The 20,000-nt window shown below is 32.2% G+C and overlaps 1 protein-coding gene across 1 annotated transcript in view; it reads left to right on the forward strand.

The window, feature by feature from the left end:
* Nucleotides 1-20,000, forward strand: part of LOC137626312 (carbonic anhydrase-related protein 10-like) — a 745,117-nt gene that overhangs the window by 491,318 nt on the left and 233,799 nt on the right. Inside the window, exon 3 of the mRNA XM_068357383.1 lies at nucleotides 1,425-1,627. Coding sequence (XP_068213484.1) covers nucleotides 1,425-1,627 — 203 coding nt within the window. The remainder of the gene's footprint in view (nucleotides 1-1,424; nucleotides 1,628-20,000) is intronic.

The following is a 20,000-nucleotide window of genomic DNA, read 5'->3' on the forward strand; positions in this document are numbered from 1 at the left end:
CTTATTCGAGGATTTCTGTTTAATTCTATTTATTATTTGTAATATGTTTTGTTTTATTTTTTTCTATTTTTTACCTTTTCTGTAACCTCAATTTTTTTTAACTCATTCGTTTAAAGAAATGTCTTAGTTTCACCCTTGATCACGTGCACTTGGTTTTATAATTGTCATCAATTGCATATAGAAATAGTTAAGAAAAATCACATATACCATAATTTGTATTCAAAATAATGATAGCCATTAGGACTCGGCTGCAATTATTGTGTATTGCTTGAACGTAATTCTTTACTTTCTAGATCCATATTGCTGACATTTTACGTTATATTTGTTCTTCATTAGTTCTGTACAATCAGAGGTGTTTTCCATGAACATTAATTATACATGACTTTTTGACCATACACATATTAATACCATTTGTAATTCTATTTTATTTATTATTATTATTGCTCTGCTTGTGATTGTTTGCTAATGTACCTTAGATAAGCAGATGTATTCATTATGGCTGTATGTGATTTAAGCTGTTCTTGATTTATGGATTTGTTTGCTTACTTTTCTCTTGTAATTTTTCCTTTCAGTTCCCGCGCTCCCCATGTTTTACTTTTCAATAATTTAGACCGATATACATATTTTTTAATGTTGTCCTGTTATGATGACTTGATTTCTCGGTAATATTCATAAGTGATTTTTACTTTGCACTGTGTGCTCAATTATTTTCATAGATTGCAAGATCATTATAGCTACTGATTCTCCCAGTTATTATTATAAGGATAAGGATTCTTATTTTCATATTACAAGGTTTTTAAAGGAATTACCATTTAGTCTCATCAGCAGCATTATGATAATTTTCTATTTGCCGCTCGTATTAGTTAGTGCCAAGTGAACTATCGATGTGAAAATTGGTATTCTAACCAATATCCCTTAAACGGAAGATGATTCTTTGGTAATAGCTTCGACTGTAAGTGTTACTATTATTGTAGTAAATATATATATATATATATATATATATATATATATATATATATATATATATATATATATATATATATATATTTATTCATTTTAATCTGCAGATAACCTAACATCTTTTTATTATATCAACAGTGGTGTTATGGTAACATTGACTGAAAATAATGACGTAGATACCATTATCTGCAATACTATAATAATATTTATACGGCAAAATATAGCATATGTATTTCGTATTAATAACTTTCTAATAATGATACATTTATGTTGCCACTCATTCATTATTGTAATAACATTAATAATTCAGATAATAGCAATCAGCAATGCCAATATAATTACCTAACAGTACATGAATAACAGTAGCAGCATAGTTTGATAAATCATGTCCACCAATAATAGTCTTAATGATGGCAACAATAGCTATCAATAGCACTAACAAGCTTCTCTCCTTATTCCCATAGGTGGCACATCGAGCAGCCCTCCGGGTATCGATTGGAGCCAGTGGTGGACTTACGACGGGATATCCGGGCCCCGATTCTGGGGTGTGATCAATCCCGCCTGGGGCATGTGCCGCGATGGCAGGAGACAGTCGCCCATCAACGTGGATCCAAAGACATTGTTATTCGACCCGAACCTTACACCTTTCATCCTCGATAAGGTCACGGTGAGTTCAAGATGACATTCTGGTAAATGGGTGAATAGTTTCCCTCTCCTTTATCTTTTAATATTTTATTATGTAAAAATATATCTATTTTTCTGTCTTATTTTTCTTGCACGTGCTCTTCCAAGTTTTCAGCTTTCTGTGTCTGCCCTTCAGTCCATAAATCACTTCATTAACGTATTGAAATATGGATCTCCTCTAAGTAATATTTTTTATGGAAAGTAAAACATAAATCATTGGTAGATATTGTTAAGTAAAACACTATAGAATTTGTATCTATTACATTTATTTACTCTGTTATTAGATCTAAACACGTTTTAGAGATCACGGTGAAAATTATGTTTATTTTTATCGAAATAACGTAATTTATTGGAACTGAGGAGAAGTAACACGAAAGATAAGGAGGAAATAAGGACACTATAGACTAAATCTTGGGCCGTTGCACTCAAGGAGATTATGGACCAGAAATGCAATGGAACAAGATAACGACTAAAAGCTTCAGATTAAAGTTATTATCATAGTTTAATGCTACTTAATCTCCGAGGATTAGATGTGAGATCTGTGCTGTTTAACAAGACGTTGCGTTCTGGGAATTTCACCGCCCCCTTCCTAACCTATACTCCCCACCTCCAATCGAATTGAATCTCCTCCTCCAGCTCCATAACGTTGTTTTCTTGGAGCTCCTTCCCCCCTTCTCATGGGACCAGAATCACGTCCTCCTTTCCAAGATGTTACGTCCCGGGAGCTTCCGCTTTGGAGCATCCTCTCTAAGCTCCAGGTCGCTGTAGGATAGGGGACTCCAAGGTAGAAGCTGTTGTTACTGCTGCTGTTCGGCATCCTTGGGGGGGGGGGGGGGTGAGGGGGGCTTGCTGCTCCTACCCGAGTACCCACCCTTATTCTTGGGGGTGGGGTTGGGTGTCACCTTCTATACCGAGGAGGAAGAAGACGCAGGAGTAAGAGGTTTTCGCTTAATGGGATATCTCTTGGAAGAAGAGAAGAATCTTCCTCCTCCTTGATCGGCATTAAGGATTTGCTGATCCCGATGGTTTTTCTTTTGAACGGAAATTACAGTTCGTTGCAAATTCCGACGAAATTGATTCTCCTCCAATCGGAAGACGATAACGAATGGCGCTCTCATATTCGGATTCAACTTTCTCGTCTGTCATTCTTTTACCGTTTTTTTTCTCAGTTTCTTACTTTCGTTTTATATATTCCATATCCCTCTTTATCTCCACCATCTCTACTTCCCTTTTATTTTATATTTTTATCATGTCCGTAATTCCCATAATATTTTTTTATGCAATTCGTTTTATAAATTTCCCTTTGTATATTTCCAAAGTTCTTATGTATTGTTTTCTTCATCTTTGCATATTCTTCATTTTTTATTCCTTATTCTTCTTTGATTTTCCACTCCGGTATTTGCATTCATTTTCGTTTTCTTCGATTTATCTTCAGCTTCCTTCGCATCTTACGTCGTAATATTTGCCATTCTCTCTCTCTCTCTCTCTCTCTCTCTCTCTCTCTCTCTCTCTCTCTCTCGCTGTGTGTGTGTGCTCCGCTCGATAAACCAGAATTGGTAAGCATCAAATCATTTGCATCTGATGAAGCGATTCTGTCTTCAGATTTACTTTATTTCGTTTCTACTTACACGTCCTCTCTCTCTCTCTCTCTCTCTCTCTCTCTCTCTCTCTCTCTCTCTCTCTCTCTCTCTCTCTCTCTCTCTCATTAAGAATTTTTAATGTTAAAAGTTGTATTCCGTTTTATTGCTTGAATATTCAAATATTAGTTTGTTAGGTCTTATGAAATAGCTGTTTTAAACCGTGTTATTAATTCATAGAAATAGGAAGTAACAATTTCTGTAGTGGATGGATAACAAACTGACGTCAGAGGAATGTTTTGTTTATACATGCACTTCTTTTCTGCTATTTTTTTCCTACGATCAAATTATATTGTTAATTCTATTTCTCTGAGAAGGAAACTGGCAAGAAACATTCCGCCACGTAGTTTTATTGGATGCGAGACGCAGGTCAGTTTTCTTAACGGACGTTAATTGACACATAATTTCTTTTTATTGGTCTTAATATCGTTATTTTACGGCGTTTCACGTTTGTTTATATATATTCTCTCTCTCTCTCTCTCTCTCTCTCTCTCTCTCTCTCTCTCTCTCTCTCTCTCTCTCTCTTTTTTTTTGTCTAAGAACGAATGTGTATACAGATGGATGCATATTGGCGACCTGTGAGGTGTGTGTATATATGTGTAAACACAAACACACATACGCACAGACACACACACATATATATATATAAATACAGTATATATATATATATATATATATATATATATATATATATATATATATATATATATATGTGTGTGTGTGTGTGTGTGTTTGTGTGTGTGTATTTGCTTGTTTTTGTATATAGTAGAGATTGTTAGAAAAGCAGAGAAGAAAGAAGAAAAAGAAGTCGATGGGTTGACGAACTAATAAAGTTCACGTGTGGACTGCCGTAGAAAGACGATAAACAGAAGCAATTCGAAGGACACGTCTAAGGCCTTTGTTCTGCAGTGGACTAGTAACGACTGATGATATATATATATATATATATATATATATATATATATATATATATATATATATATATATATATATATATATCATCAGCCGTTACTATATATATATATATATATATATATATATATATATATATATATATATATATATATATATATATATTTATATAGTGTGTGTGTGTGATTCCATTTCCTTTTTTTTTTTTCAATGCTAAAACTTGGGGTAAGACTGATAACTCCATTCCTCCTGCTAATTATGGAGTAAATAAGGTGTTCTCACATTTTCATGATAGGGTTATGGAGATAGCATGGAGTGCCCTTGGTATAAGAGATCAAGAGTAGGGAATAAGTATAGTAATTGGGTAGAAGAGGAAATCAGTGTGTTAGTGAAGATTAGAAAGGAGAAAATGGGAGACGTCGTTGCACTAAAGGAAAAAAGAGAACACCATCAGACTCAAAGGAGGTGTGATAGGGTTGTCAAAGCGGAATTGACGGTGAAAAAGATATTTTGAATATAAAAGCCGAAGGAAAAGTTTAGGAGGTTGACAAAATAGTGAAGGAAATAAGAGTATTAAGATAAATTGTGAGCAATAGTACGGTCTTTAGTAACCAGGAATGTGAAGTGAAATTATCTGATGTAATCTGATGAGAAGAGAGTTGACTCACAGATAGGAAGAACAGAAGAAACATAGTATGCAAAAACATATAGGATGCAAGATAAATTATCAGTGCCCACCAATGTGGAAACGTATGAAGGAATTGTTTAGGAAACTCCCGTTTAAGGAATTCTTGTTTGGAGGATAATTGCCAATGGAAAATAATGAAGGTGAATAGTAGTGCATACGCAATTGCCGAAAAATAGGCTTGGCATAGTTGAAAGGAGGAATCAAGTATTTGGAGGTGGGTAGGTCATATGGAAATAATGGCTAACTATATAGTGGATAAAGGATGTGAAAGATGCATTGGAAAGATAGGTGCTTTTATGTGCAAGAAATTCAAGATTTTGGGTGAACGCCTCATTGTGTGAATGGGGTTCGATACGCTGCTGATGATTTGACTGTAGAAGTCTTATATCGTAAACGTTTTAATGTGGAAGAGTATTATCCATAGTTTAATATGACAGTGACAGTTGTGCCGTATTTTTTTTTTCATTGGTGTCATACCTGGTAGGGAAAACGTCTGATGCCCATATATATATATATATATATATATATATATATATATATATATATATATATATATATATATGTATATATATACAGTATATATATATATATATATATGTATATATATACAGTATATATATATATATATATATATATATATATATATATATATATATATATATATATATATGTATATGTATATATATATATATAAGTGTGTGATTGTGCGTGTGTGCGCGTTCGTGCTTGCGTGTGTTTATGCGTGTAATTCGTTCCGGCTGTGTCGGAAACTGTTTAATTTTAATACCCACTCACATTATTATTATTATTATTATTATTTTTATTATTATTATTATTATTATTATTATTATTTTTATTATTAATTGCTAAGCTACACCCTAGTTGGAAAAGCAGGATGCTATAAGCCCTAGGGCTACAATGGAGAAAACAGCCCAGTGAGGAAAGGAAATAAGGAAACTACAAGAGAATTTATTAACCATTGGAAGAAAATATTTTAAGAACAGTAACAACATTAAAATTAGATTTTTCATATATAAACTATAAAAACTTTAAAAAAAAAGGAAGAGAAATAAAATAGAAGTGTGGCTGAGTGCACCCTCAATCAAGAAAACTCAACCGCAAGACAGTGAAAGACCATGGTACAGAGGCTATGGCTCTATTCAAGACTAGAGAACAATGGTTTGATTTTTGAGTGTCCTTCTCCTAAAAGTCTATTTTACCCTTACCATGAGGAAAGTAGCCACTGAACAATTACTTTGCAGTAGTTAACCTCTTGAGCGAGAAATATTTGTTTGGGAATCCCAGTGTTGTCAGGTATATGAGGACAGATGAGAATATGTAAAGAATAGGCCAGACTATTCGCTGTATGTTTAGGCAAAAGGAAATGAGCAGTAACCAAAGAGAAGGATCCAATTTAGTACTGTCTGGGTAGTCGAAGGAACCAATAACTCTAGCGGTAATATCTCAATTGACAGAGTACATTGTAACACAGACCTACGAGCGTGGCTACAATGCATAGTGGCTCAAGGTTTAGCTAACGACATTTTAGGAATAAGTTTGACTGTATCTATAACCCTATAACGTCACCCACCTTTTAAATAAATACCATCTGTCTGCTTCAGTCAAGAAAACGGTGCGGGGTAACAACCTCATCTGAGTATATTGAAATTTCTTCTGACACCTCCTTGAAGGGGAAAAGGTGATATATATATATATATATATATATATATATATATATATATTTGTATATATATATATATATATATATATATATATATATATATATATATATCCTTACCAAGAGGAAAGTTGCTACCGACCAATTACATTGTGTTAGTTAACCCATTGAGCGAAGAAGAATTATATCGTAGTCTTAGTGTTGTCAGGTGTAAGATGGCAAAGGATGATGTGTAAAGAATATGCCAGACTATTCATTGTGTGTGTGGGCAAAGGGAAAATGAACCGTAACCAGAAATAGGGATGCAATTGTACTTTCTGGCCAGTCAAAGGGCCCCATAACTCTCTAGCGGTAGTATTTCAACGGGTGGCTGGTGCCTTGGCCAACCTACTACTTACAAACATTAATATTGACAAGATCTGCGCAAGTACATAAAAAGCAAGGAGAAATTTTCTCTGGCATGATAAGTAACATCGTAAATTTTGCACGCTTCTCTTTATTCCTAACTACACAATATTATTTAGGTAATCACCAAAGATCTTATATATGCGGCCATAAAAAGGCCTAGTTTGATACAACCATAAACAATACGTGATCATAACCTACTAGTAACATGAGCCCAGATATTTTTGTACCATCCTAGATGTAACCTAATTATAATAAAGTTTTTACCGTATAGTTCGAAAGAGTCTTATTTCAATATTTTCATAGATAGCATATAAATGATCACCTGAGTAATATTGCAAGTGATGTATTATGACAAACAGACAAAAAAGATATATCCAAAACTGTTTTGCGTGACACAAATAGCATCTTGAAAAACAAATATGCAAAGTTTTGCGAGATCAAGATGAACGTCAAATATGTTAAACAAACCACAATCTGATAATATAAAAGCAAAATGCAGCATTCATGGGAATTTTCTTCGTAAAACAGTAATGAGAGTTCATACTTACCGTTGTAAGGCTATTCGGGATCATGCAACAGTAGCTACTTAAGAATTCGGTGGATGAATCTTGTAATTCATGAGTCGGGGAAAGCACGAGCCTGGAACCATAGTCTCTGCTTATGTATGATTCAAGCGAAGTACTCTTTTGACTTCAAAGTCTCCTTGTAATGAGATTACGAAGGCAAAAGTCTCAGATGAGGAGGAGTCATGAAGACTAAGAGAAGTTTGACTGGAAGTTTTGAGAGCAAAACTTACTCAAGGAAGTCTGGTTATTAGAGTTCAGATTTTTCGTTTTTTTTTTTATTCTTTTTTATTTTAGGTTTTTTCTTTTCTTTTTATTTTGGTTTGATTCTGCTTCTTCTTGGTAGTGAGTTAGAAGGGTTATATCGTGAGTGACTTGTTCAGAATATGTATTAGAAAATGCTAGATTCATTATTTTTTTTAATGGTAATCTGGTGAAGTCATATCGATTCATTTCTTTGCGCATACCTTTATTTAGTATGATATTTTTTTGTGTATTTATTTAAAGCTTATTTGAACAATATTGGTAAGCATATAACTAAATGAGGTATATCCACAGCCTGCAATACATCTGCCCTTTCCATATTTTTAGGTTGTCAATAAATGATATGAGTGTTCTTGGGGTCTATGGTTTCTTACTATATTTATCCTTCCATAGCATATAAACGCTAAATGAATATCGACGCCGATGTTCGGTGAATCAAGGAATTGGTGTGTTTTGTTCCGCACACAACAATTTTAAGTCTCATACAGAAAATTGAGGGTGATGCTCTGTGTAACGATGTTAATGACCATACTCCGCAAAACAATATATGAATAATAATGCTTTGAAAGACAAAGTTAACACTAAACGCCATTTGTCCATTCAAGTACTGCGAGGTGGTATCAGAAGTAATTTGCGTGAAAAAAAAAAAAAACATATACTTGCCACAAGAAAAAAATAGGTACATAATTTTGAAGAACTTAGATTGGAAATTAATTTCAGTATTATACAAGGAACTAAGGGCGAGGTAGAATTCTTTATTATTGTAGTTAGGTGTTTAAGAAATTTCTGAAAAGATTTTAAGCTTATAGTTGCCATATTGATAAAGGGGCCAAATTAAAGAAGTCATCACACGTTCTGTCCAAATTGTTGTCGCTCGAATACTTCGGTGATCCGCAAAAGAAGTGCAACTCAATCATTTTGTTACCGAAATAAAGGAAAATTCTCTTACCTGTCCCAAGGAAACAGAGTATCATCAAAGCAATATTATTATTTTACTTTCAAAGGAGAACTGAGCATTGTCAACCAATTATCAAAACCATTATTTCACTCTCCGTGAACAACCGATTATTATCAAAACTATTGTGAAGTCTTACCTCAGAGAAGCTCCATTATATCCCACACATCGCCGGAGGATTTACTCATATGAGTATTTTTGACACTAAGAGAACACGACGTACAGTTAGGCACATTTGGGATCATGTCAGTTCTGCTAAGCTTCAGACAAGATCTCAAAGGTTTATAGACAAAGGGAAGCACATAGTACTGCATGGGAAATGGGGTAGGAGGTAATAAGATTCATCAACACTAACATGTAATACCGTTTTGTTTCCCATTCGCTGGCTTTAAGACAAAATTGATTAAGACTGAAAACAAATTTGAAGGATTGAGAACGTATAGCAAGGACACGAAAGATATTTTGTGTATCACATGAAATGTGGAGAAGGCCAAAAGTAAGGAAATGCTCCTGTTACACAATATGACAAAGTAAGGAAATGACATATCCTGAACCGCATGGAAGATAGAGGTTTCAGTTAGAAACTAGAAAGGGGTCTACTGAACGGTTAAAACAGTCAAGAGGACATCAGTCTATGGAGGTCAGGATAATATTTGCGTTCGTTTATAATTGATCCATGAAGTACTAGGGGCTAAAATAAAATAAGCGTAAAAGAAATTAAAGGAATATATTAACGAAGTCCAAGTCTGGAATGCTGAATGTGGTATATTTAAAAGAAAAAAAAAATCGTCCAAGAAATTAGTTCATGCTACCTCTGCGCTAGTATTTATGTTGAATCCCATTTTCATTATAAATTTGGTTCCTTGTCTGATTTTTTAAATAAAATAAGGACAAAAATTGAAAATGTAAAATAACGACTATAATTTTTAATATTGATTAACCCAATATGCTTATTAGAAGTCATTGGTGTTTTTTGTCCAGTCGTATTTATTTCCATTTTTTACTATCTTGTTGTTTTCATGTCAATCATGTGGCTTAGTTTTAGCCAGTCACTTAGAAATTAAAATGATTTTGACCCCATAGCCTATGGTCATATAAAGCCTGCTTTTCTTTGTAAAATGTACAGTACGTCCAGTTTTATTTCTTTTTAACGTATTTTATATAATTGTTATTGTTATAGTCGCTTTCAAATTATTTTCAATGGTTACCATTTGATAAAATGAACTTGAAAATTACGGAAATAGTCTAAAACAAGTTTTTTTTTATGATTATTTAATTTGGTCTTAGAACATATTCCCAAAATTTTGTGTTTGATTCTAAAATGATATTTTTTTATTTTTTATTTTACACTAATCAGGAAGTCACAGGGATGCTTGGCTTCAGTTCTACGCTTTCAGAAGCATACAGTAGTTACTTAAAAAGGAAATTATGTTTGTCTTATGTCAACATTGTTAAGTTTCCAAATGTAATGAATCACTGTTTTTTTATGAGTTTGTGCTTTTGTTGCATTTATACTCATCATCATTATATTCAACTATGTTGTAATCTTTGCTTGTTATCTGTATATATGATTAGTTAAATTTATGAGATCTTATATAACAATCGATCTTATAGTTATATTTATTACATGTTGCGCTGACTTCATACTTCATTACACCAATTTGATCGTTTCAGCAAGTTAGTTTCATCTTCCTTCATTTATTCATCTATGTGTTTATAAAATGAAGAGGAAGCACCTGCTACATGCGAGTTGTCTTGAAAAGCTGCAGAGAATAACGAGGGAAGTCAAACATTCCCCTAAAACCCTTCCGGCTTCTAGGGTAAGCAGCTTCTTTTTAACTCAAATATGACGTTGTATTTAAGTATAAGTAACTTGTTTGAACAACAATACATTTTTGGTCGTTAACTCTAATAAGAAGAGTCAACATTCATTTGGTACAATGAAATAATACTTTAATTCATAATTTCATTACAGTATATGTTTGTTTTCCTTCCTTTTTGCCTAGATTACTGTTTATGCTGTACTTACACGAAATAAAACAACATTTCATGAATGGTATTATCTGAGTTAACCAGAACCTACTCTTGGCATGTGGTGTCAGTATGACCTAGGTCACTGCCCTATCTGGGGTATTATCAAATATGTTTTTTTTTTTTTTTTTTTTTTTTTTCATTTTTACGAGCTAAGGGAGTCGGGGTTCTATAGTGTAATGCGTGAATTTAAAATCGCGTAGAAGTGTTGTTCAGTCTCTAGTGCCACGTGGCTTATAGGAAGGGGATGACGTTATTCACAATGTGTTTGCCTTCAGGCTCTCTCTCTCTCTCTCTCTCTCTCTCTCTCTCTCTCTCTCTCTCTCTCTCTCTCTCTCTGCTCTGCTCTGCTCTGCTCTGCTCTGCTCTGCTCTACGAAGCACTATCACTGTTATTCAATAGAGAGTGCTTTTAAGTTTTTCATAATCAGGAAGCTGGTGACAAATAGACGTTCAGTTGACAGATTTAGTGGTACAACGTGATTAGGGTAACGCCAGTACAACCATTGCCATCCTTGATGATGAAGGAAATAATTTCAGATGAAATGATTTGTTAGTTATTATTTATAGTGGAAATTTAATAACTATGTGCTTATACACATATTTTTTATTTAAACGAATATATCTATATATACACATAGATTTATATATATATATATATATATATATATATATATATATATATATATTTTATTTATATTAAGTTATATATAACCATATATATATATAAATGCATATATATACATATATATAAATATGTATACATATATATAAATATATATATATATATATATATATATATATATATATTTATATACATGTATATTATGTTATATATATATATATATATATATATTTATATATATATATTTATATTGATCTATATATATACATATATATATATGCATATACATATATATATATATATATATATATATATATATATGCATATACATACACACACACACACATATATATATATATATATATATATATATGTGTGTGTGTGTGTGTGTGTGTGTTTATTTGTGTACGTATTTGAGTATTGCATTTTGTACTCTACGGTATAGTTATGACCCAGTAAATATATTAACTAAACCTATGACTATTTTACGACGATTCAAGTCTTAACTATAAAGAAAGTCTTAAGATATCCTACTGTTACATATAGGCATCACTCCTTAATTGTCAGTTATAATGAGACATTGTTGGTTTTAAGAAAAACCAAATTAAGAAATGGATTTCCATTCAATTATTTCAACCACTTCTGAATGTATAATTTGTGTTTTAAACGTAGTTAAGGAGGAGATCCAAGCCAGCGTTTGGGAGAGTGGAGGTGAGGGGTGGGAGGGGTTGCAGACCGAGGATATTATGGGGGTAAGCGAGGAAGGGGGTCTGTGTAGGACGGTTCTTGGCACACAATGGCCGAAGGCTTTTGTACAAAATAGTTAAAAAAAAAAAATGCCAGGTTCTAAAACTTAATGTAATGAGTGAGTACACACACTGACTGGGTCAGTCAACACTGAGTCTCTTGAGCAAGTATGTTCAATGAATATACAAGTATATGGATGGAGAGCGTCAAAATTTAAATCAAGTATTATACGACCGAGATGAGTGTCTTATATAAAATACTCTTGTAGGCGAAGGAATTTGCCTGGGGTTGCCACTGTTTATTTTTCCTCTCTGATACTTTTTAATTTGTTTTGTTGTTCTTGGGGGAGTTATTTAATTTATATACAAGAAATAGAACGCAATTGTTTTATTTGAGAGAATAATAATGTATTTAGTAAATGACAATATCTATTGTTATTATTATTACTACTAGTGTACGCGACCCGTGATGGATGAATATTTAGATAGATATACAAGGATAAATACTTAGATAGATATACAGTCACGCACATAGAGATTCAACCTTTCCCCCTACCCGAGGGACGGGGAGTTATATGCCGTTGGACGTGACCGAAATGTGTATATATATATATATATATATATATATATATATATATATATATATATATATATATATATATTAGCTAAGCTACAACCCTATTTGGAAAAGCATAATGATATGACCCCAAGGGCTCCAACAGAAAAATAGCCCAAACGATATGGGAAATAACAATTAATAAAATATTTTAAAAAAATAACAACATCAAAACAGATATTTCATATAAAAATTATGATAAAACCTATGTCAGCCTATTCAACATAGAAACATTTGCTGCAAGTTAGAACTTTTGAAGTTCTAATTATTCAGCTACCAGATTAGGAAGATCATTCCACAACTTGGTCACAGCTGGAATAAAACTTCTAGAATGCTGTGTAGTTTTGAGCCTCATGATGGAGAGGGTCTGACTATTAGAATTAATTGCATACCTAGTATTACGAACATGAGGGAATTGTCCGAGAATATCTGAATGCAAAGGATGATCAGAATTATGAAAAATCTTATGCAACTTCCATAACGAACTAATTGAACGATGGCACCAGAGATTAATATCTAGATCAGGAATAAAAAATTTAATTGACCGTAAATTCCTGCCCAACAAATTAAGATGAGAATCAGCTGCTAAAGAGCAAACAAGAGAACAATACTCGAAACCAGGTAGAATGGAAGAATTAAAACTTTAGAATAGATTGATCGACCGAAAATCTTAAAAGACTTTCTCAATAAGCCATTTTTTTGAGCAATTGAAGAAGACACATACCTTATATATATATATATATATATATATATATATATATATATATACATATATATATATATATATATATATATATATATATTTTATATATATATATATATATATATATATTTATATATATATATATATATATATATATATATTTATATATATATATATATATATATATATATATATATATATATATATATATATATATATAGACACTTGCTCTTTATAATATAGGGCAGATTATTATTATAATTATTATTATTATTATTATTATTATTATTATTATTATTATTATTATTATTATTATTATTATTATCATCATCAATAATTCTGGAATAGAACGCTTCCCAGAAACGAATTAATATTTATGCGAGTGTCCAATTGCATCTTGCTTCCATATGAAATGCTTAGATGATGAACTTTGTGTTATTTTTTAATATTGTACTGTAGTTAAAAGTGGACCTCAGCATCCGTAGACTTTTTGAAATCCAAAAATTTACTATATGGTCACAGATTGCATTATTATTATTATTATTATTATTATTATTATTATTATTATTATTATTATTATTATTATTATTAATAATATGATAACGTTAGGTGTTAGTTGAGATTATAGCAATAGATATAGCACCTTTCTATATAGTGTTCATAGCATGAGTAGTTGTAGGAATAATTTTGACATAGATTTTAATAGCAATATCCCTGAGCGTAAAAGTGGAAATGATGACTCATGAATTTAACTTTCGAAATAGCATTAATACTTAATCATGGCTCTCCTCATCACCACCATAATCATCATTATCATTACCATCATCATCATTATTACTTAGATCATCCCTGTCATCCTTTTAGCTGAGATGGAATACGTATAATATTGGTAACAAATAAACCAACAAATTTATGAAGGATCATAAAATTTATAAACGCCTTCAAATAGTTCTGCTTGGTTAGTCATCAGGTTGTCAAAAGTTGCCTTTCCCTTTTCTGGAAGGATCCTTTAAGTCTTTGATAATTAATCTCTCTATTTCAACCTACAATAACCACCTTGTTATCATATTCAACATTTCTGTGTCCCAGTATAATATTTACAATTACGAATCATTTGGTTCCTATCCGTCAGGTCTAATTTAATTTCTCCTATTAGTCAGGTCTAATCCAATTTTCTTAATCCCTAATGTTTAACGCCATTATTCAGGTGCGCTTTACAATGGTATCTATATTTTCAGTCATTTTCTCCCATATAAAATATCCCTTATTTTTTCATTCTTAGGGAAAATTCCCTAGCCACTTCATCATCCCTGTATCGCCCATTGATTTCTGTGTAGGAAAATTCATGATAAACGTCTAAATTTTCTCCGAAATCTGATGTCATCTCCATTTCGGTGCGGTATTATGTATGCTCACGCACGAAGTCCTTCTTAGCCTCTATGGCTGTCGACCATAGATTTTTCTTTCCAAGTTCACCGTAGGCAGCAGGTGAAAAGACCCTTGTACATAAGATCTAATGTTAGTAGAAGAGTGCTTGTTATCTGAAATATTAAAATCATCATTATTCTCAATAGACTTACTTAGAAGTGTACTTGTATATAGTTCATGTAAGTGTATGGATGAAGCCTCGATAGTTATTATTGTAATACAATGTAAGGTTCATCGACCTTTCAAATGGCAAATAGAAAAAGGTGAACATAGAATATTGTGTTAAAAATGGAATTTGAATTCATTTTAAAATCGCGCGTTAAGGTAGAAATATCTTATATCAGTATAAATCTAGACTAGAGTGTAAAGTCGAAAAAAACATCTTTGTTGACAATAATTTAAAGGAGAAGAATTTACCTAAAAATGGGAGCGGTGCTAAAACGACGAAAGAATAAGAAGACGATTTGGAAGGCGTGGAATCGGGAAATTGTGAGAAGTCAACTCAAACCAATTGGTATTCACTTTGACGAGGCATTTATCGCATTAAGGTTGTGAAATGAACTCATGCCTCACACACAATTTCTCGAAAGAGAAAAAGAAGTGAGAGGGAGGTTTTATGCTCTCTCCGTTATTTGCTGCTCTTAGGATAGTTGGATGAGGTTGGTGGTTGGAGGAGATAGATTAACTTTAAGTGGAGGTTGAGAGAGGTCACGGGGCAAAGGGGTATAGGTCACATAGATGCAAAATAACTCTCTCTCTCTCTCTCTCTCTCTCTCTCTCTCTCTCTCTCTCTCTCTCTCTCTCTCTCTCTCTCTCTCTCTCTCTCTCTCTAATGCTGCTAATTCCTGTCTGTTTCTTTGCAAGTTTGAGTATTTGTATATGTGTAGGTCTGTCAGCTGTCTGTCTTCCTGGTCTGTGAATTGGCATTCTGTTAGTTATATTAAAGACATATTGGCATGCGGCTTACGTCTAGTTAAAAACACATCGTCAGTCAACAAACGTGAACCAAAAACTGTAAATAAACGAAAAGCGAACAGAGCGGATTCATCCTTCAATCGTCCACTAACATTTAGAACTCATTAATGAGGCAGATTTCGCTCTTCAATTTGATTTCCGAAATAGAAAAAAAAAGTGAGAGAGGTGTTCCTACTTCTGCTGTCATTCACAATGACTGTCAATCTTGATTTTCAGATTTGGTTTTGATTCAAGTATACTTCGGGCATGCGTATTCAAGAACGAATCCACTCTCTCTCTCTCTCTCTCTCTCTCTCTCTCTCTCTCTCTCTCTCTCTCTCTCTCTCTCTCTCTCTCTCTATATATATATGTATATATACATACACACACACACACACACACACATATATATATATATATATATATATATATATATTTGTATATATATGTAAGATATATACACATGTATATATATATATATATATATATATATATATATATATATATATATATATATATATACATATATATACACACATACATACATGCATAATTACATAATTATCCAACAACAACAACAAATGCAGCCGTTTCTAAGTCCACTGCAGGATAAAGGCCTCAGACATGTCAATTTATGTTGGTGATGGTGGGAAATTTTAGTGTGATCGCTCTCACAGAGTAACTTTGTATGGGTGGCCCTGATTAGTACAGCTTTGCTGGTCATAGCAATACACAAACCCTTTCGCCACTTTAAGGTATCGCCATATATTAATTAATCAGTCGTGGTAATTTACAGAGGTCGCCAGTGATGTCATGTCTATGATCTGAATTTTAAGTTCCTCTCAGGTCTGACGGAAACCAATGAAACAGCGCCCTACCTTACCTGTGAATTAAGTATAAGATTGCGTTGCTTGTTTTTGAGTGGCATAGTTTTATGCTGACGATTTATAGGACTAACTTTACATACAGATCATCGTTCACATGTCCAATCGGCTGTAAATGCGAACCAGTTCATAACTACATACTGGCTATGGGAAAAATGCCGTGAAGTTTGCAACTTCACCCGTAGAGACTTAGTGAGAAATCATTTGGGTGTGTCCCTCTAGTTTTAGCACCCTTTAATTGGTGAAAGGTATATGATGAAAAAAAAAATATGTTTATATGAGGACATGCGGGCAACTTATAACTGTCAAATGATTTCTGGAAGCTTTATTAAGTGTACAGTCTTAAGGAAGAGGTTTAACTTGTTTGTCCTCCGTAATAGCATTGCGTCCATCCAGGAAAATTTATCATGAAATTAATTTGTATCGTTGCCCTTCATCAACGTTTATGAAGCAACCCGCAAGCCTTTGCGTTTTGAACGTCAAATAACCTCACATCTTAATGTTTTGGCTTCCAAGATCCAATTATCCTGTGCTGCTTTTCTTTTTAATTTTTTTTTTTCAAATTTCACGAGTTTATTATTATTATTATTATTATTATTATTATTATTATTATTATTATTATTATTTAAAATGTGATCCAATAACATACTTATAGCTACAGAAGAATCTAGATGCCTGAATCTTCTCTCAGTGGTATCATGAAATTTATTTATTTTTATTTACCATTAGCCATCGTTTTAGGCTTTAATTTTTATAACTACATTTTGTAAAAGTTGTTTTCTAATTCAAAAGTGATTGCTCTCGCTTTTACGAATGTTTTTCATCTGACAAATCCATTCCATTCTATCCATTATGATGAGAGAGATACAGATCTCTCTCTCTCTCTCTCTCTCTCTCTCTCTCTCTCTCTCTCTCTCTCTCTCTCTCACCAGTCAGTGTGAACCAAATGCTAAACTAAGATAGATGTTTTTGATCATCAAGACAACTCATATAGTATATCTTGATGTTTTCAATTGCTCAAATTAATTCTAAATACCCTTAAAAATATATATTTTTTTATTTTAGTCCTCACAAGCGTAATGCGTTTATACTTCAAGTTAAGTCCTTTTTTCACTCTTACGGTAACCTCCTTACCGATTTCCTAATCATCTTAGGGGCCATTGTTATGATACTGTACTGTTAACTTAATGATGAACAATAGTGATCACAATTACATGAACAACATGTGGTCACAACTCTACAAAGAATGATTCCAAACAACCTCTCACTATACTATGGGTGATGCCCCTATGAGTTCTGCTTAGAGAGTGGAAGAGATAATCAAGGCAAAACAAAATAACATAAAAATTATGCGAACACTGCGTTGGTGGTGTATCGTTAGTCTTGTTAGTACTTAACCATAAATAATGACCATACCGACCAAAACTTTGACTTGCAGACCAATGCAATGCTCGTAAATCAATTTGAAATTGTATGCTCATATTCAAAGTCACTCGAAAACCTAGGTAATACCTACCTTAAATGTTTATTATAAATTATTTGGTAAAGAGAAAGCTGTCTATTTTTTATCATATGTGAGTTATTGAAGTAAACTAAAATTATTAGCAAACTTTTTCGACTCTTATCTTTAGATAATAAGTAAAACCATGATTACTATGTAAGCATTGCTATTTTTCAAATACATTACACCCAAGAATCCTTATTTTTATATCACGGAGCGCAAATTTGAGATCAGTGTTCGGGGCTGACTGGAAAGGTTGTATCAATTAAAGGTTCATCTTGATTGTTTTATGTCCAAACATGAAACAAGTTATTGGTTGGTTTAACTATCAAATGCTTGAGGAACTAACTTATAACTTTTATTTGAATTTAGTCTTATAAGCTAATTTTCAATTACAAATGGATTATTTTGTACTATATTCAAGAAAATGATAAGACTTTATTTCTAATTTCTATATTCATGTCAGTATATGATCACGTATGTTAATTTTTCACCATTATGAATTATCTTAGGTCTAGATTTTCATTACTTCCTTGTTTTATCATTTAGTCAAGTTATTTTTCAGTGTTAGCTATGTTTACCCATCTCCATATAAAATTAAGATTATTTTATTGTTATTATTTTTATTGTTATTATTATTATTATTATTATTATTATTGTTGTTGTTGTTGTTGTAAAAATTATTTATGATTATTATTATTATTATTATTATTATTATTAAGATTGTTACAATTATTATTATTATTTTATAAAATTATTTAGATTTTTTTTATGCGAGCGTACTATATGATCCAGTAAACAAAGCTACAAGGATTCCCTGTTCATATGTGCGTGATGTGACTTTACTACTGAAACATTTGTTGACTGACTTCGGCCTACGTGAAATTTCGTTCTATTTGCTTACATTCATTCGTCCATAGGACCACCTCTTTGCATGCCGTAATACAAATTTACTTTAGCTTATTCCCAGTGACCTAGATGACGCAGACCAGAAGCAATAGAGTGTTGGTCATTTTATTTTTATTCTATATTTTGGCTGACAAATATATTGTATATTCGTTGCCGAAAGATATTTTTTCTCTGCTGTCTAGAATTTTATATATCGTCTCTTCAATTCAGTCCAACTCTATTACAACTTTTTGTTTGCAGTTCGATTATTATTGGTTTGGTCTATGTCCAAGTTAGATATTAGATGTGGTTATTTTTCGTCAGAGGTTATATTTAATACTTATATACCAATAATCTTTCTTGTTGGTTTATCGTGCCTGACTAGAAAAAAAGATTTTTGTCTTAAACGTCACATTATTTGAATCCGGGTTCATTTCTTGAAATTTTCGTTTGAATTACACGGACGAGGTTTTTTTTTTTTTATTAGATAAATGGCCTAATATATTTGATTTCATATTATGACATCACGCGTTACCATGTAAATAACGTGGATGTGTAAGAAAAAAAGAAACAAAAGTAGTGTTGATTTTTTGGTCGGAAATATAGTCTGGTTTATAATTAATCATCTTATATTAGTTATAAATGATTCACACTTTACATATTCAAGAGATAAATCCTTGGCAATATTTTTTTTTTACCATTTATTTTATTTTTGTTGTAGAATATTTTACAAGTTTACCGCTTGTAAACTACAATTTACCTCAAAATCGATTATAAGGTAAAATATAGTGTTTGAGTTATGTTTTCAGAATATCTTATAATGTTCTACAAGTATCAGGCTAAGAAAGCTATAGAGTAACGCCCATTTGACTTTTT

The sequence above is a fragment of the Palaemon carinicauda genome, chromosome 33 (genome assembly GCF_036898095.1).
Source record: "Palaemon carinicauda isolate YSFRI2023 chromosome 33, ASM3689809v2, whole genome shotgun sequence".
NCBI lineage: Eukaryota > Metazoa > Arthropoda > Malacostraca > Decapoda > Palaemonidae > Palaemon > Palaemon carinicauda.